Below are 25599 nucleotides of genomic sequence, written 5' to 3'. Positions count from 1 at the left end.
CGGTCGGGTAGAGGTGGAGATTGGACATGAGAGTTCTGAACTCCAGAGGTTCACACTGCTGGACGTCTGGTAGTTTAAACAGGAGTCACACACTGAAATACAACACAAGAGAAGCATGAGGAAACACTGTGCACTCAAACATGGAATACTTAAGGAATTCCTGGCAGAATTCCTGGGGACATTTGTCTTGGTTGTAAGTAACATTTTTTGTATTGTTATTTTTTATTTTCTACAAGATATTTGCTTTATAAGTTGTGTCGAGTCTATGATGTTCCTTATTTCAGGTAAGTGTTCTCAAGCTCATGCTCAGGAACGTTCTTGTTCTCTGTCCGCCTTCATGGTGTTGTCTTTGAGAAGTCAGATGAACAGATGTCAGTGAAAATCTGCTGTTCTCCTCCTCTCTGCTTGTCAGCTGTTTGGCTGTGGCTCAGTCGCTCAGACCGTCCTCAGTCGAAACACCCTCGGGGAGCCTCTCACCGTCCACATCGGCTTCTCCGTTGGACTGATGATGGCAGCGTATGTGGCCGGTGGAGTGTCAGGTAAATGTGATTTCATGAACCACTGCAACTGTTTATTTCCACTCAAGCAAAACTTATCTCACATGAGCTGCCACAAGTCACGCGCAGTGACTGATATGGTCCTTTGAATTTAATGCATGTGCAATAAAATTGAATGAAGAAATGTTAATGCATGCTGATGTTGCTCTACTGAGTATTGGCATCCTGTCAGATCAACTGAAAAATATCATCAGCTTTAATAATATAATTCTTAACACTTTGTTGTTTGCATATTCAGCTTCTTCGCTGCTTTTAATGTACTGCAGACTCTATGAAGCATTAAAATAATTCATATGTAAAACAAACAACCTGTGCCAGAACATATAAACAGTCTGACACAGCTCGCTCGTATCTGTTGTAATGAAAACTTTGTACTCATGAGGCTTGCAGCTTGTAATAATATAACTTTATGGCTTCCTGTCCAGCCATGTGCCACCTCCACGGCTCCAGTGTCAGCAGGAACGAGCCAGCTCTCTGCCCAGATTCAATGAATGTGTACTGAGCATTGATTTGTTAGTGCTAGTGCGCAGCCTCTCTGGGGTCATACATAACCCTGGGCACTAAATGTCCTGCAAACTTCATTGATCATAGGCTACGCTCATCTGTCTATGACAGAGACCAGACTCCGTCCAAACGAGACTGCTTGCCTCATGTGAGCTGCAGCTCCTTGCAATTTCACATAAAAGGCCCAAATGGATCTCATCAAGACTGAACACTGACAGATTTCTAATATGTTTTTAAAAGCTAGCAGGATGTGAGCAGAGCTTGAATAAAGACGAACAGAATAATGCTCCCTTTGGTTGTTTTTTTTTTTTTACTTAAAGGTTGAATTTCTAATATGTGACCATTATTCTGCCTCTTTGCTTGTGAACATACATAACAAAACCCTGCACCGCCCCAGGGGCTGCTCCCCTTCTGCTGCCCCTCGTAAATGTGACGGCCTCACTAATGATGGAGAGGATATCATGCCAGCCACCCCCACCCACTGCGCCGCTCCCTCACTCTCTGCTTTGTCCTCCGTCCCAGGGGGCCATGTGAACCCTGCTGTGTCTCTGGCCATGGTGATTCTGGGCAAACTGAAGATCTGGAAGTTTCCCTTCTACGTCATCGCTCAGTTTCTTGGTGCTTTTGCTGGAGCTGCTGCAGTCTTTGGGTTATACTACGGTGAATACACCTCAACTTTGTTCCCTTTCACGTGCATATTAGACCATAGCAGTTGGTAGTGACCCTTAAAAGCTTGGTTTCTCCCAACACTGGGAGAGTCATCGTTCAGCTGTAGTGTGATATGAGGTACTAACGGATCCCTGTGCACAGCTACAACAATCTTTTTATCCTCCTCACAGATGCTTTCATGGACTTCACCAGTGGGATTCTTTCAGTGACAGGAATCAATGCAACAGGTCATATTTTTGCCTCCTACCCTGCGAGACACCTGTCGGTCCTCGGCGGCTTCATTGATCAGGTGGGCTCTGGTCTCTGTGACCCAGTGACCTCCCTTCTATTGCGCAATGCCCCTCCTATTCAGGCTCTAAATACCGCAAAGTTTGGCAAATGCGGCTAATGCAAAATTGATTGGCCCATTTAGTCTGAGAACACCCCCTCTTTAGCTCAGTTTTGGGACTGACAGCTCATTTCCTGGCATTCACTGGAAGGTCAAATCTATATTTAACACCATTTTCCGTCTTTTTAGTCGGTGCAGTCATCCAAAAATAACATGTCTAGCAGCTTAAAACTGTTGGAAACCAGGTGAACCACTGAGATAAGTCTAATCAGTGTGATTGTGCTTATGCTAATGTTTCCTGTCTGTGCAGCAGTGCTGCTGTACAGGTTGGCGTCCCTAAATACGTTTTGTTAAAATAATTGATAGCAGTTAAATCCTACATTTGAACCACTAAGATTAGACTTTTTATGATTATTATCCTCCCAATGTACTCAGTGTAGACCAGAACTGACCACTATACAGGTTAAAGCTACATGTTTTATTTATGAAACAGCTGTTATGATATGTACACAGGGACATGTATACAGACACCCATTTACCTACATATACTCAGATATACATGAATGTAAAGTGAACAAAATCTTGTGCAGGACAGGAAGCTGACAGCTAAAAGTCATTGCAAGATAAACAGAATTACGTTAAATAATGAATAATGATCCTGTGTCTGCCTAAACTCTGCAGTTAATCAAACAAATGACATTGTGCTGCAGGTGGTGGGGACGGGTATGCTGGTCTTGTGTATCCTGGCTATCATTGATGGTGGAAACATCGGGGCCCCCAAAGGTGTGGAGCCGCTGGCTATTGGTCTGATCATCATGGCCATCGGTGTGTCCATGGGGCTGAACTGTGGCTACCCCCTGAACCCTGCCAGAGACCTGGGACCCCGGCTGTTCACAGCTGTAGCAGGATGGGGGATGGAGGTCTTCAGGTAACTGTACAGCAGAGGAAGACACATCAGGATGTTGAAATATATATGTATGAATATATATTACATCTGAAGGGAACTCATTTAATTTTATTAACCTGCATAGTTAAGTCAGTGATTTTTGTGTAGGTCTTTGGATTATACACATAAAAGGCTGATTTTAAAAGTGTGGCCATAGTGACATAATGGGAATTATTATTCTTGCGAGAGGGTAAAAAGAAATGGAGTCACACTTTATACTAAGCTACACATATTCACCATTAACTAGTTTCTTATTAGCATGCATATTAGTAGCATTGTGGCATTATAAAGCACTTATTCATGTCTTTTTCTGGGGGTTAAGGTCATTAAAGGTTAGGTTATCATTAACGTCCTCACTTACTATCAATAGGCAGAAATTAGGAGGCTATTCAGTGAAAACTCTTAGTTAATGGTGTAGAAGTTGCTGAATATGGTCGTGCAGATTAAGGCATTAATATGTGCTTTATATTGACTAATAAAGAGCCAATATGCCTCTAACATGCATGCTGATTAGCAACTAGTTAATGGTGAGTATGTGTACCTTAATATCAATTAACAGAAATGTTTTTTGTCAGCAGTTAGATGTTTGTTTGTCCACTTGAGGGATAATCAGTGTAGACATTTGATGAATTATTTTCTGTATCATCTGTCATGGTGTTAGATGTTTATAGTTTGATTTTCTGTATATAGTTTTACTGCCTGTCTAAACTTACAAATTGGCACTTTTTATTTGCTTTATCTACTGAAACTATTATTGAAGTAGAGTAAGACCTGAGCGGCTGACACGGCCTGTAGTGTTATATAATGTCACATGCGCTCGACAGATGGAGCCGATACTTGTGAATGATCCGGTGATGGCCCTGGTGACCCTCAGTGGCCCCTGTGCCGGCTGCTGCTGTCACTGCCAGAGTTGTGTTTAACTCTTTCCCTCTCTGCTTCGGCGCTCGCAGCACTGCGGACTACTGGTGGTGGATCCCTGTGGCGGGGCCCATGGTGGGGGGCGTGGTCGCAGCCGTCATCTACTACCTGCTCATTGAGCTGCACCACCACCGTGATGAGCCTGAGAAGCCCCAGGAGGAGGAGGAGGAGGAGGAGGAAGACGAAGAGGATGACGACAGCAGCCTGAAGGACAAATATGAGATGATCACCATGAGCTAAAAAAAAAAGGACATTAACCTCCAGGACTAACTGGTCTGATTCAGCTGTTGTACTGTCAGTCAGGTGAAGGGCAGCCAGCACAGCCTCCATCTGTAAGGACAGGCTTCCTCTGTCAGTGTGCTCTCTTTGGCAAACCCGTTAATAGCAGGATAGGCTGTAGTTCCTCTTTTGATTGACTTTATGCTCTGCAGAGACAAGCTTTTCGAGCCCATCGATGGCATTATTAGAACATTCAAGGGTCAAAACACAGAATAAAACAAATTAGGATGGGTTTTAGATAGAAGAACTGCAGCTCATTAAGCACTCCGGACGCTGCTCTGGTCTGTAAAATGCTGGACCCACCAACCAAACCAATGCTGGACTGCCTCCTCTGCAATTTAACGTATTCTGTTTTATGTTTCATAAACACATGAAAATCTCTGTCCTGTGTGTTTCACAATGTCGTGACTTTTCATAGATACGTTGTAAATAGTGTATTCCAGATATTAGATGAAAAAGACCCTTCATTTGGCTTTATTCGCTTGGTGCTGGACTAAATAATTTCATGTCTCCTTTTAGCTTTGCTCCCATTGACGTCTGTGGTTGTGATGAAATTGTCTGTATGTTCAGAAAACTTTTTTTTGTTCTCACATTATTATTTTATTCTTTTGCAAACTGTGAGGAATCCTCCCTCCTGTTCATTATTCATATTGTGTTGTTTTGTCTACATTAAAGTTTCTACAAATATCGAATTCAGAAGAGATATTTCACTTCAAGGACTCACTTCAGAAACACCGTCATCTGCTGCATTTGTCACTATATCATATATCCTCATAAATCCCTTGAATTGTATAGATTTAATACTCAATGTTACAAAGTAAAAGAAGACAGTGGCACAGTAGTAATGGTAGAAAGTGCATTTGTGTTGATTTGTTGAAGTTTAAGATTTCCTGATTTCAAACCTCTACTTCAAGATCCAGACTCCACAAAAAGTTCAATTATCACATGTCCTCCTTCATTGAAATATCCAGAAACTATGAACGTGAATCAGCCCCAACATTCAAACCAACTTCCTAACATTGCAGAGATCCCATTGATTCATGGACTCCACAAGACCTGTGAAGGTGTCGTGAGACTTCAGCAGCAGATCCTTTCATTTCTGCACACTGCAAGGTGGTGCCTCAGTGGATCAGACTGGTCTTTGCAGGGCACATTAACCTGCTGAAAGATACCACTGCCATCAGGGAATACCACTGTCATGAAGGGGTGTATGTGTTCAGCAGTGATGTTGAGGTGGGTGGTAAATGTCAAAGTAACATCCACATGAATGTGAAATGAAAGGTTTACCAACAGAACATTGACCAGAGTATCACACAGCCCGTGCCCAGACTCTGTTTTTCAGTTCAGCGGTTGACTTTTGGTGGGTATTAATCAGTTCATACTGGGAACAACCCACAAGCCATTCTGCTCTGACCCAACTCTCGTGCTCATGTGACAATAACAGTTCAGCCTCTGTCAAAATCACTCAGAGCCTTAAGTTTGCCCATTTTTCCTGGTTCTAACACATCAACTTCAAGACCTGGCTGCTCACTTGCTGCCTGATATAACCCACCCCTTGACAGGTGCCACTGTAACGAGGTGATCAATGTTATTCTCTTCACCTGTCAGTGGTTTGAATGTTGTGGCTGATCGGATTATTAAGTGGAGTCAAAGCAACATTTCTCTCTTTGGCGGAGTAGAAATACACAGTTGCATAAAATGGACATGAAAGGGACATATAATTATACTTAAGCAGTACTTGAGTACATGTACTTAGTTACTTTCCACCTCTTGTTGGATCAGTATTTATCTGTGGCTGCAGGCAAATGTAAAATAATAATAATACAAAAAGGGTCTCAGATGCCTTCAGTGAGAAATAAAAGTCTGGGAGAAGAAGTTATAGCCAGACAACACAAATCCCCACATCAACTTTCATGTTTTAGAGACAGGATGAGGGTCAGTGGCATCAGCAGAGCAGAAGGCAAAGCCTGGAGGAGGAAACAGCAGCAGAATACCAGAACAAGAAGCTGAGTATCTGACAGAGATCACTGCAGGGCCGGTTTATCTGACACCAGCCTGGTGGTCAAAGTGCAGACCACATTATTGTGCATGTCACTTTGACATCTATACATTGCATGAGTGCATACATGGAGCAGAGGGGAAAATCAGTTCGTATAGACTGACTGGCTGCTCGATAACGATACATGTGCAGGTGCATGTGATCCTCCCTGCTCTCACCTATGGGAAAGACATAATGTAGGACGATGTTACTGTGCTGATTCAGCCTGCTTTGAAGAAGCGCTCGCAGGCTTCTCAGCATAAACAAGAAACAGTCCTCCTGAGAACTGGCTCTGTGAAAGTGCATTCCTCCGTGACTGTGAAATCACATGGACACACCAAATAAGCTCAATATGAGGAATGTTGTTTTAAGATACAACCCAAGAAGTGCAAGAATCATGCAAACACATCAACTTCATCAAATATGCTGAACTGCCTCAAGAGCTACATTTACAGAGTTTGTGTGTGCACTCTGAACAGATGAGGAGGGTAGATGTGTAGTTTCTGCTGTCCCGATGTCAGTGGGGAGCTCATTCCACCTTTGTGGAGCCAGGACAACAAACAGTTGTGATTTTGTTGAGCAGCAGCTGGGTCCCTCATAAATGAGCAGGTAGCAAGCTGATTTGCAGTAGCTGAGCGTCGTGGGCAGGCTGGCGTGTATGTTTTGACAAAGTCCTGGATGTTGGATGGGCCTGAGCCATTCGCAGCATGGTAGAAAAGTACTAGTGTCTTCAATCAGGTTTGAGCAGCCACTGGTAGCCAGTGCAGTTTGCAAAGAACTCGGGTAGATTGAAGACCAGCTGCTGCATTATGGATGAGCTGCTGAAGGGATAACACATGCAGGCACACCAGGACGTTTAACTAGGAAGTCACACTGAGATTAGGGCCCCTTTTACAAGTGAGACGCAGCCTAGACAGGGTCATATAGCAGCATCGAGCACATAAACAGGACAACAACATCAAATCACAATGAAAAAAAGTACAGTGCAAGATATGTTGCATAATACAGTGCAATAAACCTATGTAAATAAAACTGAATTAAATTGAACTGAATCCACTAAGAGATGTCATCCAGACACGCAGAGATTGATGCTGCTACCTGGGAACGGACAGAATGAGTTGAGTGTCATCTGCATAGCTTTGACAGAAAAGACCATGTGAGTGAATAACAGAGCCAAGTGACTGGGTGCAAAGAGAAAAGAGGAAGGGACCCAGAACAGAACCGTGAGGGACTCAGGTTCAGGCACATGGAAAGAAAACACACAACAAAATTGAATAATGGCAGATGGGGATTCCTCCAACTGGCAGCATAATGATGAGCCACTTTATGTCTTGCAGCAGCCAATGTTTTCATGAGACATACAACCTAAATCTCACTTAATCTTCGCAGACTGGCCGAGTGGAGGAGCCTTGACAATCTAGTGGAGATGATACTGGACAATGAACTGAGTTACATTCTTCGCTGCCACTGTGTGTCCATTCTTTGTGTTGCAGTCTTCAGGGTCAGCTGCTGATTAGAGGGAGCGTTTGCTGCCACTCAGCTCAGCCTGGGCTGGTGTCACTTTCACAATCATGCTTTGTCACGGCAGGCAGAGACAAAAGGTGCTGCTGGCCTATCGGCTGTGACGTCAGCTCCTTGCACAGAGCTCAAACTCTGAATGTAGGATAAAGACCAGGGTTGGTCACATGGTCCTCTCTGCTAGGAGCATCAGCATCAGTAATAACAATATAAACTTACTGGACTCGCCTGCATTTTCTAGAAAATATTGAACCTAAACTCTTGTTGTGGGTGACTGTGCTTGCTCATGTCACAACCAGCGACTGCAGCTCAGGATCCGCATTGAAAATCAATGGTGGACCACATTCCACTGCATGTGCTAATGCGTGCTTCCAGGACCTGATATACACTTTCCTATAGTTGTTACATCAGCATACACACTCGTGAGGAAAAAGTCATCAATAAGTGTAGGCAATGAGTAACAAAGTGTGTAACAAACACATGGATTATACTGTGAATAAACTTGTTGTGGGGAAGGAAAATACAATTGTTTGAATCTGCATTTCTGTCTACCATCTGCACTCAAACAAACAGAGCACTACTGAGCCCACACAATGTTTAGAGTTTAGTTTTTTGATTGCTGAAGTACTCGTCTTTGGAAGATGGTATGAGATGCTGTATGTGGTTTTATGGTGCTGGTGTTGGTGAACCTCTGGTCCCAACACGTCACCCACGGCAGCTGCCCCCTCTGCTGTGGAAGCTCCTCTACTGCATTCAGCTGCACGATGAAGTTTACTTTACAGGAACTTAACACCTCAGAGGCATTTACCACAGTAAATCATCACTTAAGGATACGACATCCAGAGCTCAACACCAGAGGAAAGGCAGATCATCGAGCACACTTCTTGTACTGCTACCTTTCATCTTAAGATCCCATTTTTTAACCTCAAACTTCTTTAACATGCAAAAATTAAAGGATAAAACAAAGATCTTCATCAGTAAACATATACATATGTTACATTAATGAGACCAAAACAAGTACCTTTTTGTAAAATCAGTGATTACGGTATAAATGGTATATAAATAAAGCTGGGACACGTGCAAGAAACAGATAAAAAAAAAGTGAGCTGTGTCTAATTGACGACTGTGTTGATGATCCAGAAGATCTGACTGAAAGCTTGCCTCCATCAATGAATGTCGCGCAGATGGTCCATCCTAATCTTCACAACACATCATGTCACAAGTTTATGCGTGTGAGGTTTGCTTCAGCCTTTTCAAATGTTACTCTGGTGATTTAGAACTGCACTTCCACAAACTTAGACAACTCGCTAAAAGGAGATTATAAAAAAAAGCAGAAGCATCCACACACACACTGGGATCCGTGCTAAATGAATTCATGAGGCGAGTTGTTCGTCAGAGACCTTCCTCAATCATGAAGGGAGAAGTGAGTACTACAGTGGATACAGACAGTTGATGCTTAAGGATCTCTAAGTGAGAGCTTGCCTGAATAAATAAAGACTGTGTGTGCAGAAGCTCCTCTGAGCTCCAGCCGCTCCAAGATGCATCCATTTAGTGAGCAGTGATGCTGCAAAAAGGACAGAATTAAAACTTTTACTTCTTAAGTATGTGAAGGTTCAAAAACGCTGGAACTTCCCATAATGAAACTCACTAACATCTTTTCTTAGACCCCTCTGCCCACACGTTAAAGGTCACATCCTTCAAACTCCACACCGGTTTGTGACGCAGGCAGAGTGTTATAAAAGTTTCAAACCCAATCTGAAACAACTCTAATGACATCATCGGGGTTATTTTCTCCTCCAGAGCCCCAGAGGACATTATGCAACTGTTTCCACAGGCGGAGTAGTACTCCTTGGGATGAGTAATGTCCATATGAAAAATGTGTGGAGTGCCCTTTCGAATTCCTCCGCATTAAACCTCTGCATGCACAAGCAGAACTGCAGCAAGGGAAGAGAAAAAGCCAGAGAGAGCACGCATCACAGACAGTAAACAGGGGTCTATTTTATTTTGAACGAGTCTTTTAATTAATGCATTTCAAGTACTCCAAAAATTACATCTCTTTGCACAATACAATTTGAAATCTTTTTTTTCTTTTTAGTAAAAATGTTCAAAGTGAACAAAAATTTCCGATACTGTATAAAACACAGTGAACATTAAAATCAGACAGTAGTATTACTTTTTAATCTTGTGTTCTTTCGGCCTACATCACCTACAACATTTCAACTCAATTTGGACATTTTCAGTGCACGTTTATCTAAAAACTTTTTACCAAGACTACGAAATTAAAAAGAAAGTAAATTTACAGGCATTATTCTTCTGCTCTTCTACCCAAACCATGCCACAGGATAACGAAGACAAAAATGAGAATGTAACATTAACTCCATCACCCTGAATTGTTTTTACCATTGATGATGGTGGAGAAAAATATCATAAGCAAACTCCATTTCAACTAGCACATATAAGAACATAAATAACTTAGAAGAAAGGAAAGTTTGTCACACATGAACATCTTCGAACAGCTTACTCTGGAATAAGAATACAAAAACTGAAACAGATGTATCAAAATGTAATTTTTCATTTTCAAATGAAATGCAAATTTTTCGAAGTACTGTACAAGTTTACATGTAAGTTCTCCAGGCTTGACGGGTGTGATCCAGCCTTGGAGATGAAATTTAAAAAGAGCTCCATTTTGTACAGACATGAGAAGTTACCGCAACCGCCGACCTGCCTAATTCAACTGTCACGTGAAAGAAACCGTCAGCTGTGAGACACACCACCTTTAACGTCCCCTCCAGAGCACATGTGTGACTTATACGACCATCAGGACAGTGGTTGTAAGATATTAGTTCTGATTCGTATTCCATGCGTTTAGAAATAATAACACCAGGACAAAATAAAGTCGGAGCACAAGAAAACATCCTTGATGCAAAAAAACCCAAGCTTTTTTTTTTTTGTGCCAAAGTTTTCGCCCACATCCCAAATCCTACTGGTGGGTGAAACGCTTGCACGGTAAATAAATCCTGGGATTTTGCACACATATCACGACCGGATTATCGAATCCTGTTGGTTAGTGTTATCTTTTTCCACAATGCTCCTCATGCTATGCCGCAGCGAGGCGAGGAAGAAAACACCTGAGGTGAACCGTCTCCTTCGTGTCTTCTATTCAAAGTGGCTCCAGAAGATTCACAGGTGCTTCCTGTGTTTTACAAAACCTGTGCAAAAAGATCAGCTGTATAAAGTTTTATGGCACGCTGATGTAAACTCACACTGACGGCTGCACTCATGAGCTCTCAAGGGGATTCAGTCCAGGAAGAAATCTGACCAGGAGATAACTGCAGGTGAGTTTTAAAGAAAGAGGAAAAACTAAGAAAGCTGTTTGTCTCATGTGAAACTAGTGAACACACTGAGGAACGTGTGAATAGTGTGACAATACTGCTGCGTTACTCTGCTCCCTCCACTTCGTTAAAGACTCACATTAATAGCTGTCAAAGAAAATAGTGTTGAGTGACATACAAATATTACAGACCTTGGTCAATTAATAGTCACATTTAATAAATGTGTCTGCATGCCCACATTGAAAAGTTCTTAGATGCGCTATCTGAAGAATAATAGAATGATTTAAATCTTACAAATTTTTTTTTTTCTTTTTTTTGTACATCCACACCGGAGTCGTTTTTAAATTTATTTCCACACTGGTGTAAACTAACTCTGTAACAGGATACACTCTCACCTCTAAACTAAGCCACAGCAGCCTTCACTTTCCCTTGTCTTCATATCGGATCAGGTAGAATCATCATCAGCTTCAGTTAGTGGTTATTCATTCTTCATCATCAAAAAAACAAATCGGTAAAGACGATAAAAGGTGTACCAAACTAGGTGATCTTCCCTTTCTGTTCCCACGACTCTTCACCTCATCTAGCTTGTTACGCAACATGTTAGCAAGACAATAAAAAAAAAAAAAAAAAAAAAAAGATGAAAAAAGGGGGATCTTGAACAAAGAAGGCCTGAAAAGTGGGATATGGTGACCTTGATGTTCAAATTCCAAATCTAGCAACCTAACGAAAGTGAAAGAGATCCACCTGATTGGACGCCTGCGCGGAGAACCTGATGGCGTCAAATCCTCAACCGCAGCGTCCAAGGAACTCATCACGACCATCATTCCTTCATTTATGTGTTAAGAGTCCTGAGAGCACTAACCGAAAAATAAAAGAAAAAAAAAAAAGTGAAGAATTACACATTTACAGTAGAAGAAATAGTTTGTTTTCACTTATGATACACTAAATATGTACAGTCACATGCAGAAGACTGTCTGCACGAGAGACCGGAGCCTGTGTCTTTTGCCGTTTGACATGTGTAAATCACAAAAGTGCCGCAAATCCCCACTGAGTGTCTCTCAATCCTGGCTAGAATGGCAAAAAGAAAAGCACGGAACAGTTCACCAGCAGCCACGGGCGTGTCACTCAAGAAGACGTTGCAACAGAACAAAAAAAAAAAAAAAAAGAAAAAAAAAAACACACATCACAGAATGTACTAAAGCTACACATGATTCCTTAACTCCTTGGCACTCCTTAAAAAAAGAACAAACCAAAAAAAAAAGGGTGGAAAAAGATGCTAGATCACACTGCATTGGAAATGGCTGATGGTCGAGTCCACTCCACAAAGAGCCAATAAAGTTGCTAGAGAGCGTTTTCTCTTTTTCACTGTGTCTGTTCTGTCTGTAGATGGAGGATATGATGATGAGTAACGACCATGTCAGGCTTTTCTTTGGATGGAGTGACGCTTTTGTTTCCCACTGTAGGCACAAGGAGGAGCCAAGGCATTGGGGGGGGAGGGGAGGGGAGGAGGGCGGGATGCAAGGTCTCAGCGTCTCATCTGGCCCATCTGATAGTTCTCTCTGGGCTGACGGTGGTGCCTCTGGGGCTGCGCCTGCCGCTGAGGCTGCCTCTGGGGTTGCCGCTGGCCGCCGTGGCCGCCGTGCCCACCGTGGCCGCCGTGTCCGTGCTGGTGGGAGTGCGGGTGCTGAGACTGGTGCTGCACCTGGGAGTTAGCATGCTGCTGCGCTCGCCGCCTCTTCAAAGTGCCTGTTAGGAGAGAGGCAGCTAATTGAGCTTGTTGAGAGACACACACACACAAGTAGGTTTGCTCCAATCTAAACTGCACCCTGTGACACTCTGCTACTGATGCCCACACTGCGATAACAATAATCTTGTTCATTGCATGTCACACTGTGAGAGATGAGTCTACTAACACCGTGGTCGCAGTCTGTGTCAGACTGCACGATATCAATTTGGATGCATGTCAGGTGACATGATGAAAGCTTGGTGAATTGTAGCGCTACAATGAAAGCAGAAACAAATAAAACAAGCAGACACGTGTCATCGACGTGTGTCATCCTTCTGCTCTTATGTCTCGAAAATGAAGCAAACCCATAAAACAAACTATGGCCATGGTGCTGGCACTTAAATGCATTGAAAAACCTCAAATGAGGAGGAGGAGGAGGAGAGCGTGGACTCATTCGTGGAAAAGGAGGGTAATATACTGCAGGCTGCTAATGTACTGTATTCAACATCATTTCAAATGGCAGTCAGATTTTGGTCCTACATTTCTGACACTGCCAGGATTTTTGATGCAGCCTATTTTAGTTGATGAAGCTTTTAATCAGCCAGTAGACTGTTTCGTAGTGTGACCCTGAACCATTGTTTTTGTCTGAACACAGGCTTCTCTCACACTTGTCATAGAGGGCTTAACTAAGCACAGAGTGATGCAGTAAAAATCACTTAATTTTTGTCACAAAACTGCCTTCCAGCATGTGCAAACATGCCAAACTCAGTTTCTTTTCGAGTGTAATTCAGGCCTAATTGCTGACCGTGACCGTTGTAATCCCTCCTAAAGACGGCTAATCACTGCAACGATGATATTTACAAACAATTTGATCATAAACCTATAAGATCCCAGAATCACATCAGTATCTGGTTTAAGACCTGGTTAACATTACTGTAATGTATGTATGTGGCTAAACAGATGCAACAACCAGGACATTTTCCGGGAATGAAAAGAATACAAACACCTTCAACACGACAACCTCGCAATTACAAATGAACAACACGTTTCAGTGCAGGTATTACATCAGTTCTAAAGAAATCATTGTGAACTTGTCACACACAAAAGTTCGATTTTCTTTTGTCGGACTTTCTCTGTGGACTCACCTGGAAGTGGTTTGGGAGGGGGAAGTTTGGGATTACTGCTCGGTGTATGCACACTGCAAATCTTAATGAAGCCGGCCATGAGCATGATGAGGGCAATACCCATCAATAACACTGCCCACCAATGGGCCTAGACAAGAGAATGAAGCACAAATCAAGCACAGTCAACACAAAACCACCTGATAATAACACAACATATCGTCCAATCAGAACCAAGAAGTCGATACGTACCACAATCCACTCAGCAATGTTCTCATAGAGCTCTGGGTTGAAGATGGCCTTCTTCAGCCTGGCCAGCGGCCCATCTGCATCCACCAGACGGCACTTCATGAACACGTCACAGTAGCCCTTGAAGTCGTTGCAAGGCGAGCCAGCCGGCAGCGTGGTCACTTTCTTATTGAAGAAACGAGCCAGACGCTCCGACCCTGTGCTGCTGCACGTGTTGGGATTCACTGTGGAGATGAATCACAGTTGATATGATTCAAAGAGACAAAACCTAAAGCGCATTTTATTTGAAGAAAAAAACACAAAGCCTGGTTGACAAGGTGGGGGAAATGGGTTAATGACTCACTCTTCTCCATGCAGCACACGTGGCAAAGCTCAGTCTCGTCTTTGCCATCTTGGCTGGCACAGGTGCACGCCTCAAGCCCGTACTTCTCACAGATGGAGCCGGAGCAGCCCTGCGGGGGAGGAGCATGAGGACAGGCGAGATCAGACACTGACTGGTATGAATATTAAGTTGCTATAACAACCAGTTCTTCCAGGTGCGAAGTCTTCAGCCACTTACCCCATTGAGACAGACTTGAGTCTCTCCGTGGCAGGCGGTGAAGTTGGCCTTGGGCTCAGACGTGGGGCACTGGGCGCTGACCCCGTTACACATGCCCTGGTGGGCGCACTCTGACTCCTCTCTGCACTTCTCATTACGACCCTTGTAAGTGCACTCAGCAGTACAGCAAGGACCCTGACTGGGACTGGTGAGAAAGAAGCGCCCAGGCGAGAATTATCACAAATGAGCTGACAGATCTTTACGAAACATCATAATGTTGAGGCAGGCAAAAATTGAAAGATTATATCTACCTGCAGACTTTGTTGGGCTTTAATTTGCACTTCTTGTTGTCGGCCTGGTTGGCGTCATAGCAGCACTGGTCCCTGCACTGATCACTGTAGCCACAGTCGCACTCCTCTCCTGGCTCCACCAGGCCGTTACCACAGATGGGCTGGCCAGACTCTGTTTTGGGAAGGAAAAGTAAACATTAAGTCCGGTCCCCACTAACTGGAACATGCTGTTCCATACTGGGACTTTTTGTACTGAAGGCTGAAAGTGGATGAGAAATCCGACATTTACTATGAAAACTGTCACTACAAAACCAAACCAAACAAATGATGTTCTGAAGAGTCGCTGCGATAAACACGGAAACAAAATCAGTGTTCAAAAAGAGACAGATCCTTGAGAGCCCAAAAGCAAGTGCGTTTACACTCAAACACTCTTCATCAGTTTGGAAGGACAAGAATATGTGTGCGGAGACTGATGGACATCCTCCCAGATAAATCAGCTAAGACTGATACATACGAGACTTTATTCTTGTTATGATACTGATTTGCCAGTTGTGTTAAGTATCGCACTTTATTTAAAAAAATCCATGATATGTCAAATACTGTCACTAAAAATAGCTCTGGACTAATACCAGGATGGTTTTTCAAAGACGACACCGGCCAATATGTCGGTGCATCTTGAGTTGCCTCGATTAATTCACTAATTACCGCGGCACTGCCGTTAAAATCTTCCACACTCATCAGTACAGGGAAAGCAGAAACAGAATAATATCATGATATGACTTCTGAAAAAGTCCTCAGTCCGACAAGAACAGAACGTACCGACAAAACAGTTGCTCCTCTTTTTCTCCAGCACCTGGCTGATGTTGCGCACGCTACAGATGGAGAACTTATTGTTGTTGAGCTTGTCTCCGGATGTAGCTCTTGCATACATGATATAATTGCCCTTCTCCTTCTTGTCTTGGCTCTTGGATTCTCCCGGGGTGCACTCGGATCCAGAGTCGTGCTGACAGCGAGAAGCAAAAGAATAAAAAAATATCTCAGGTTAGCAGAGGAAGGACGAAGTGTACGAGCTTAATAAATTCATTCTCGGCGTGCGTGAATGTGGCACATCTAAGTAACTCACCGGGGAGCCAAAGTTGTGTCCTACTTCATGTGCAAAAGTGATATGGGAGACTTTTGGAGGTACGTGGGAGGCATAGTTCTGTACAGTGATTATACCGGTGTTGAGAGACTTCTTTTTTCCGTCTGAGTACAGCTTGCTTTTTTCACAGATACCTCCGGAGCTCCCTGGGAATGAAAAGCACAAGCTGGAACAAATCTTCTTCCAAATCGCAGCCACAAAACATGAAGGATTTCGCACATCGAAGAGGGAGATTAATGCCGTGACAGTTTTTCAATTAAAAGTGCACATGACATAATGCCTTAATTCAAAACATAATGAGCCTGAGCGATCAACTAGTTTTCGAGTGCATGTTAAATTAAAATGCTGTTTGTCATCGCTGGCAGGAGATACATAACCTCCCACAGTAAATTAAAAGATTTCAACGGTGCAATATTTTTAAAACTTCAAATTAAGAATGTAGCACAGAATCCTAGTTGCTATTCCGGCACGTCAGTAACAACCAAACCTTTGGGAATCGTCACATCTGCATAGTGTCGGATGTGATACTTCGAAGCTGCATTTGGTCTGAATCAAACAGCATTCGGAATCCCAAACACCACTGACACTTTTTCTTGTTGTAGCTGCAATGTATAATGCAGATAAGCCGCAATTAACTTCTAATGTAAATCATGGATGCTTTCCTAAAATAATCATATTCAACCAAACTTGGGTACCCCTGCTGATAATGTGCCTAGAGCCCCGTGCAAAGAACATCATGTGTTTCATACAGTTTTAAAAATGTCAGAATCTGTTCGCTATGGATGCGTTTGTACAGTACGCTGCTTTAAAAAGGGACCTATTTTTTGCACTTGCTGATCACAGATGACACACTGACTGTCTTTCAGTACCTGAGGGAGCTCCGACCCAGGCCAAACCCAGCACCCCGTCATCGAAGTCTCTGTCGGTGAAAACATAAGCCAGACAGTAGTCGTCGTGGTTCTGCTCAGAGTTCAGCTCCAGGAACTTCTCCACCCCGATGTTGGCAAAGCGGAACGGGTTGGACCTGTCCCTCTCGTCACTGGTGGTGTTTATCTACGCAAGAGGAGGGCGATGAGTTCAGAAGGAGGAGGGGATGCAACCTTAAACATTTAAACTGAAAGTTCAGCACGAGCCTTACCCTGATCCTTTTCACCATGAAGCTGATGTTGCGAATGCCCATGAAGTCTGTGCCCTGATAGATAGCATCAATGGCCTTGACATGACTGGAGATCTGAAAGGATAAGACAGATTCAATCCACACTGTGTGCAACTCTGGTGAGGAACACGCTGAAGGTACGGCACACATGCAGACTGAAGACGTGAAGTAACTGAGTAACTGGAGTGACTTGTCCTGAGCTGATCAAGGCATGTTTTGATGGACTGGTATTGGCTAAAATAAAGCCAATCAACAATCCAAAGCTTTGTTAACTGTTCTCTGTGGTGTTTTATCAGCCTGATAGTGTCACAGGGTGGTCTCCTTCACCACAGCTGGCCTCTCTACATGAGCATTCAGCTATTAGGCCTCAGTGGTGATTCACTGTGAGTACAGACAATGAGCTTGGCAGAATACATGGATTCAGTTAGCTCCAAACGTAGCAAATATGCTACCTCACCACTGTTTTTAGCAAAGGGCAGCATACAGAATGTTCAGGCAGCAGCTTCTCATTTTTAGCTGGAGCAAACAGATGCTTTTGTTGGTCAAAATGACAAACATCACCAGCAGGAGGCCATATCAGCTGTCGCTAATTACTGCTTATTCCATGAGTAACAGGGTAACAGGAAAGGTAGTGTCTGTGCGCAGACAAAGCCTTTCTGTGTGGACTTTCACTCTGTGACACCACGACACAATCAGAGTGTTTCTGTAGTCACAGCAGCTCCAACAGAGTGATACAACTTCTCTCTGGCAGATCACATCATGTCACTTTCAGGGGTAGAAACCTCCCCATTAAACTTTCATTCCCACCATATCAATAATTTAAGCTTATAAACGTAATTGTTTTGAACCAGGATCTTCAGTATTTGGAACAAGCAGCTCGTGAAAAATAAGGTCTGACATGTTTAGCGGTCTGCAGCTGTCATTTCAATGCTTCAGATACATGCTGAATCACCATTTAGGTAAAGAGAAGTATTGGATTAGACTCTGTATCAGCCAAAAATTGAGCAACCCAACGTTAGTAACTGCGTAATCATGTTTTAGAGCCAGTTATCCAGTAAATACCATTCTCTTTTTTCTGCATAGTCAGAATATTTGACGCAACCATTATTTTGTAAGTGTCTCGGAGAAAAGACGTGAACCGGCAGAGCAGCGAGAGGAAGGTCGATCATCACCAGCGCATAAAAGCAGTGTCTAGAGTCGAAATATTTTCACATTTCACTACCTCAGAGAACCAAAGCAGAGTTGGTGATTGTTGTAACTACATGGTTTTGGTGAGTTGTGTTTTTGACTGATTGGAATTAATTATCTGATTTAAATTAAGCGTGTTTGACAAAGAGTTATATAAGAGAGAATTAGATGAGAACATTGATACCGCTCTCACGTCTATACTGTAAATATGAAGCTATTACCAGCAGTCATTTAGCTTAGCTTAGCATAAAGACTGAAAGCATGTGGAAACAGCTAGCCTGGCTCTGTCCAACGGTAACAAAATATCCCTCCAGAACCTCTAAAGCTCACTCGTTAACGTGTCATATCTCATTTGACAGGCTGGTACTAATTTTCTGATTTAATTTATGGCCTAAATACGAGAATGTCCAAAAACACTGAACTAGTCCTCAAACATACCATTTTTCCATGGGAATTATACTTTCATGGACATTTACTATTTGCTGTGTACTTCCAGGCTCTGACTTTTACATTTCAGACAGGAAAGCAGGCATTACTGTGTGATTTTGTGATTACTGTGAGTTTTTTGTTTGTTGTTTTGTTCCTCTATTGTAAGCCCCATGACTCACCACTTGCACTGAGTAAGACGTGTTATTATTCCAATACTAATTAGCCTTTACACTCTTAGATGTCGGTTAAAAATATACCTCTCCACACACATCAGACAAAAAAACCCTCATCCTGACTGTGTAAATCCAATTCTAAGAGCACCACAGGAGCATGTGTCAAGTGAGAGACGGTGGCTGCGTCTTACCTGAGCAATGACAGCCTCTCTGGTTTTATAGTACTTGTAGAAAAGGTGGTCTGTCTGAATGAAAAGCTGGCAGGTGTTTTTCTCAACCTGGGCCATCCTCTTCTTCCTCAGCAGCACGGGGTCATTAAAGCCTCCCTCAGTGTGGAGCTCCTGGTGTGAGCAGCACCGGAGATGGAGAGTAGGAAATACACGGTTAAATAAAACATAGTATATATAGCATTTTCAACCAAACAGTGGCTAAATAAATAATGTCTGGTATTTTTAGACTGTGGTCTTTCAGGTGCATAGCATGAACTGCAACTCTGCTGAGGAACATAAGGTGCTGTATATGTCACATACAAGAATATGGTGGGAAAAAGCAAATTAAATGTCTAATTAAATGAAAGTTCTGAAATAATGGAAGTAATGGAATAGTTTACCTAACTTATTTCCATATTTCCCGAATGGAAAGACACATAAATATACACACATATACTCATATAACTAATAGTTTTTATTTTGGTTCACGTGGTACAAATTGGAAAAGGTATGTCATTTCTGAGAATTGGCTAAATATCTTTTTTCAATCTGGGTTAATTTACCTTCAACTAGTTAAAAATACAGCATACAAGTCAAAGTAAGTCATGTATACAAGCTTACTTGTTTAATATTCAGGCATTACTGCATAACACCCTAATTTGGAGTGAAGTGTAAAACTTGGAGCAAAGACCAACTTTTTGTCCTGCTATTGAGATGAGCTACTGATTAATGGTGTAGAAATCCGTTAATTGAGCTGAGAGAGGCTATTCTCACCAGTCAATATAACATCAGACTGCACACAGAGGCTTGAAAAAGGGCGTCCACGGGTATGACCCTGACAAAGTAGGAATAATATACATTTTCCCAAAAAGGCAAACCATCCCTAGACACTGTAAGGGTTTACTGTGGTGTGTGGTGAAGTTCACCTTGGGTGGCTTCTCCACGGCAGAGGCTTGGTACTTCTTCATCCTTTCAAACACTGAGCTATCAGCACAGCCTCCCTCTGGGCCGTACTTGTGCGGGTAGTCTGAGTGAGAGAGGCAGACACAACACTGTTAGGATTATGGGAGACAATGTTAGCTACTTAACCCCCTGAGTCACTCTATTTCTGGCGCTATTCATGATCAGCTAATGGATGTACTTACACGCCACTTGAGCCTAGCTTTGCTATGTGAGCTATTACGTTCCTGACGCTCTCATTAGCGATTCCTCTCACATTTCTGTGTAATTTGCCCCTCAGCCACATACTATATGTACACAGATGATTTCAAATTAGGGGGTGGCAGTGTAGTGAAGTAAGCTTTGTGTTCACTATCAGCACCAACATTGTAAAGACTGCTAAAACGAGGCAGTAGCCCGAGAGAAAGATCGTGTTACTCAGCTAATGAGCACCCCAGGTATCTGTGCTCCCTGGAGGGCGATCACACACCAGTCTGCCTCTATCAACTCAGCTGCCCTAACCTTGCACTTTCCCGATCATGCATTTACATATGCATGCATCCAATTACACATCCTCAGTGATTACAAGAAATTGGCCTGTCAAAGTGTTTGTGTAGCTGACGCTGCTGTGGACTCACGTATGTCATCTTCGTGATAGATGACTGAATGGAAGGGCACGTCTTTTCCCTCCAGGTATCTCTCAGCAGGCTCCACGTAGTAGGTGCCTTGGTAGCTCTGAATGAAGCCCTCAAACTTACCATCCACAATGGCACCATGAGTCAGGGTACCTTTCTCACCTGGGAATCCAAATTACAGAGGCGCAGGTGTCAGATGATTCACACAAGATCAGGTATTGATGTTTCAGAAAAACATTAAAACAGAGTCTGGAAAACGCAAGCATAGACAAGCATATTAAAAATGAGAAGGACAGTCTTGCCGTAGATTTCTCCAGTGTAGATATGAGAGGTATCAAATGGAATCTCTTCTCCTGAAATGTCCACCTTCAAATCTTGGGCAAACAAGGTGGTATCCCTCTTCATTCGTAAATTAAAATGCCTGAAATGGAAGCAATGAAACTGTGGGTAATTCGAAAAAACAAAAGCCATCTGAATGTGTTGACACAGGTTACAATGTGGGACAGCAGTGTCATCTATATTGCAAGAAGTTTGTTTCTGTGATGTCCCAAAACTGCCTGCTGATGTTATTCATGTCTCGGTGTAAGCCTCAGCCTATAGATTTGGGTGCGAATATGAATGCGGCCTCACTTTGAGAGGTGAGCAATATTCACCTTAGAGAAAAGGGAGAATACAAATGAAAGGGAAAAGGGTGAAAAGAAGGGCATGGTTAGGCAGACAGAAAACATCTAAGCTGTTCTTTTTTGTTGCACAAGGGGAAATGCAGTCTATCCTGTAACAGAGGGAACTGAAAATCAGGACATCTTGAAACAATGCTGTGTTTTGTTGATCTAACATATGGCATGGAAACAAAGACGGTACAGTAAACCTTGGGTTTCATGTAACACCTACACAATGGTCTTACTGTATGCTTGTGTAGTGTGGAAGTTACTGTACTGCAAGCCAGGCAAAGCAGCTTAAATTAACTGTAAGAAAACACAAGTCTTTGTTAATTTAGACTGGAAGAATTCGGTCAAACGTGACAAGATGATCCTGTACGTGCACAAAACCTATTTGACTCCAGTTGTTTTCTGTTATGACTGAAAATGTGAGGCGCACTAAAATTCTATCTGAGAACGCACTCGTACACAAAACCTGCAGGCAGAAGGTGGATGGGGCGCTGCAAATTATTTGTAGGAATTCGACTTGTCTCTCGCTTTGTCGTGAATTCAAAGAAAAAGAGGCTGACACATTCCTGCTTTTCAAAGGAACAGACGTCTTCCGTGTGTTTGTTTACACGGCTCTTATCGTTCCCTTCCCTATTAAGCAGCGTCAGGGTTTGGGAACAGCAGGCCCTGCTACAGGCAGGACGACAAACAGCCTTTGCCAAGCTCCCAGCCAGATGGTCTTGACTTTGTCATAAAGAGTGTAGACACTTTCTATTATACAACATCAAGTCCTCAAAACATTGGAAGAAGAACCATGACAAGGACTATATATATCCATCAATCCATTGTTGAGGGGGGTCCCCACCCAGGTATCGGGTGTACAGAAATACCCTGGATCCTGTGATCCATCACAGGGCAAACCAACACACACACACACCCATTAACAGTTTCTTCTTCACCTGACCTGTATTTAGATTGAGGCAGGGAATCAGAACAAGTCAGACGGGGGCTGCAACGAATAATAGCTTTAATTATCAATCAATCTGGCAACTAATCTTTTAATTGAATCACCTCAAATTAAACGCCTGTTACAATTATCTCAAGCTCAAATTCACGTCTTCAAATAGCTTGTTTTATGTGACCAACAGTCCCAAGCCCGAAAACGATCAGTTTACTATCACACCAGACAAAGAAAGGCAGCAAATCTTCACAACTGAGAAGCTGGAAGCAGGAAATTGTGATATTGGTATTTTTGCTAGTTGATATTCTGTCCATCAGCCAAATGATTCGAAGTTTTAATTCCAATGGAGATAACAGAAACTACACAGAAAGAACCAAGGCTGAGATCACCAAAGACCCAGTCTGTCTGCCCCCAACCAGGTCTGATTTCATAAAACAGGATTAAATGTGAATAACTTTCAATCACGATGAAAATCTCTGCTACACAATATCTACACTTTTAATCCTAAACAATGTAGACATATTGGATGAGCTTTGCAAATAAAAAAGCTTAATAAAAAAGATAGACGAGGAGACATGAAAATAGAGATCTAGACAGAATTTCCTTTCAGGGTAGGATCTGGAAAAACGGACAAACCTTCCATGGGCATGAAAATCTAAATGAAGGAACTTGTCTTCATGGGAGAGCGCCCTCTTGGCCCTCTGATGCTTGCTGTGCAGAAGCTCTGTGTCGTAGGACAGGCCTTCATAGTGACGGATGTACTTGTTCAGGGGATTTCTGTAGTGTCCTGAGTGAAAAGAACAGAGGAACTCCTGTTACCAGCAAAAACGAGGCAAACACCAGCTTTATGAAACGTAATGAAATGCATATCCTCACAGTATCAAAGTAAATGACAGCACAGGCGTCCCAGGTGTATGGATACAATATAAAAGGCAAAAACATAACTATAAAAGACAAACTGCACTAGTGAATGTTGGAGGAAAAAATACTAACATCTGTCACATCGACTATAATTAGCAGATGGCAGATATCAAACCCTTGTTTTATATGTTAGGCAATACATTTCAAGATCAGATACTCCAATTTGAGTCTTCATGGTGGTGTTTAAGTATAACAGCTACATTTCAGAGTAAATAACTGAGGCGTGGTATGTGTCAGGAAAATCTAAGTGCCCAAACAATTGATGATCAGCCAGATATTTAACAGGCAGGATTAAAAACGATGGCAACTGACAGCAAGCCAGTATGGTCTGCGTTTTAAAATTCAGCTAAATCCATTTAAGTCAAATGGATGCCAGTTTTGGAGCTGTGCTCAACAACAGCCCCCAGCGTCACAACATTATTATTTTGCCACGAGAAGAGTGGGTGGTGGGCTTGAAGGGAAAAGATTCTGGAGCACCTCTACTCATTTCACAAACTGCTTCACACCCAAAAGCAGTCTGACAAACTCCACTTCAAGTGCGCAGACAGGGCACGGAGCACACCGGCAGATCTGTAAGATCCCATCTTTGGCCCATAACATGTAAACCAAAAGAAAGTGCTTTCAGTTAAATACAGTATATGTAATTACTACTGTGTGACTGGTAATTATGCCTGACTATTGAGCCAGAAATTATAGGATTCCCTGTATCCATGTAACAAAGATGGGTAAGTAGACCAGGCTTCAGCTAGTTCTCTGTTCATGTGCACTATGAAATATTTAGGTGCCATCATTAAATTTTTCATTATGGGGACTATGAGAAGTGAGGGCCATGCCTACTCGGAAATATCTTAATTTGTCACGACCTACAACAAACATGATAATAAACACAAAGATTCCTCTTCATTAAAGTTCTGTGATCACACAGAATCATCATAATTAAATACTGAACACACACACTAACGTAGCAGCGCCATGTGCACCTTTCGACGTTAATTTTACCAAACGAGAAGGGCCTACTGAGAGGAAAAAGTTGTGACTGATACTTTTGACGGTTTGACAAGGGAGCAATGTTGAGATTAAAAATATTTCCCAATGCTTAATGTAGATATTGATCGTACAACTGACTTATATCTGTAGGAGCACATCTGAGTCCCATATAGCCAATTTCATTTTACTGATACAAGATTAAAAAGCACGGTAGGGGCAGGTGTATGATGCCATAGGTACACCACAAGTCATTATAGCATTTTAAAGAGGGGCGATTCCCCCCGAAACAAATCATTAGCAATATATTGATCCCAGAGTTATTGTTACTCACAGTACGTTTAATTCGGGAATAGCAAGAACAGCATAAGACTCAACACTGACCAGTGACCGACACAGAAAACGGAATTACGCCAGCAAGCCTGAAAACTTGTGTCATATAAATTAGAAACGCCAACACGGTGCAGGAAACGTCATGTCAGCGGCTAACTTTATCATTTTCGACAAAAGTCGTTACGTTAGCGGCTAAAGTGTTAGCTAGCACGAAGCTAACCGTCCGTTAACCCAGTCGGCATCTCCGTCTTCTCATAACAATGGCTGTCGGCGCTATTCGCACGATAACAACAAAACCGATCAAACCCTGACAACAAAATCGGTGACAATGCGCGGAAACGTCTCCGCAATATCGGTTCATTTCAGTCAGCTACACCGAACCAAATCAGCTTTTACGCCACGCACCGTTTGTTAGCTTGAAGTAATACGGCAAAAAAGGGTGCAGTCCCTCTTCATAACAAGCAGGCCCTGCTGATCCCTTCTGTTAGCTAACGGGTTATCAGCCTTTCTGCTCCTCTCAGCCGCTGCCTCACGGATTCAACACAACTTGTAAGGTTTTCTGTGGAAATGCCTCACTCACCTTGGGTGTGGTTTAGTAAGTACACGAAGAGGAAAACTTTAAGAAGAAGCATATCTGCCAAATCCATTGTTAGAGCATTGATGCCGTTTTCACTTTATTGTCCTACTTAGATAGGCGCAGACGCCCTGTGTGTTTATTGCACCTTCCTCTCATCGCCTCCTCTCTCGCCAACGTCATGACGTCAGACGCAGGGCTGCCTGGCATCCCTTCCCCCAAATGCATCCATGATCCAGGCCTGCATACATTACAGTCCGCCCAGGCACAGCCTATTACCACCGCGCTAACCTGGC

General features: G+C 42.8%; 2 protein-coding genes across 2 annotated transcripts; one reads left to right on the top strand and one right to left on the bottom strand.

Annotated features, from left to right (window-relative positions):
* Positions 1 to 6: 6 nt before the first annotated feature.
* On the top strand, positions 7 to 4893 carry aqp9a (aquaporin 9a). The gene is made up of 6 exons (XM_076732923.1): positions 7 to 193; positions 413 to 539; positions 1584 to 1721; positions 1901 to 2019; positions 2769 to 2986; positions 3955 to 4893. The coding sequence occupies exons 1-6, from the start codon at positions 116 to 118 to the stop codon at positions 4160 to 4162; spliced, it is 888 nt and encodes a 295-aa protein (XP_076589038.1). The 5' UTR covers positions 7 to 115; the 3' UTR covers positions 4163 to 4893.
* A 4842-nt stretch (positions 4894 to 9735) lies between these two features.
* Positions 9736 to 25473, bottom strand: LOC143322024 (disintegrin and metalloproteinase domain-containing protein 10-like). Its single transcript, XM_076732867.1, has 16 exons — positions 25310 to 25473; positions 23128 to 23278; positions 21186 to 21304; positions 20887 to 21045; positions 20236 to 20336; positions 19292 to 19441; positions 17293 to 17385; positions 17024 to 17207; positions 16137 to 16300; positions 15833 to 16016; positions 15035 to 15185; positions 14745 to 14928; positions 14529 to 14637; positions 14189 to 14409; positions 13961 to 14087; positions 9736 to 12835 (listed from the first exon to the last, which is right to left on the bottom strand). Exons 1-16 carry the CDS (start codon positions 25374 to 25376, stop codon positions 12615 to 12617), a joined length of 2385 nt encoding a protein of 794 aa, XP_076588982.1. The 5' UTR covers positions 25377 to 25473; the 3' UTR covers positions 9736 to 12614.
* Between the last annotated feature and the right edge of the window lie 126 nt (positions 25474 to 25599).

The sequence above is a fragment of the Chaetodon auriga genome, chromosome 6 (assembly GCF_051107435.1).
Source record: "Chaetodon auriga isolate fChaAug3 chromosome 6, fChaAug3.hap1, whole genome shotgun sequence".
Classification (NCBI taxonomy): Eukaryota; Metazoa; Chordata; class Actinopteri; order Chaetodontiformes; family Chaetodontidae; genus Chaetodon; species Chaetodon auriga.
Note: the sequence above shows the minus strand (reverse complement) of the source record. Positions and strands in the feature narration are given on the sequence as shown.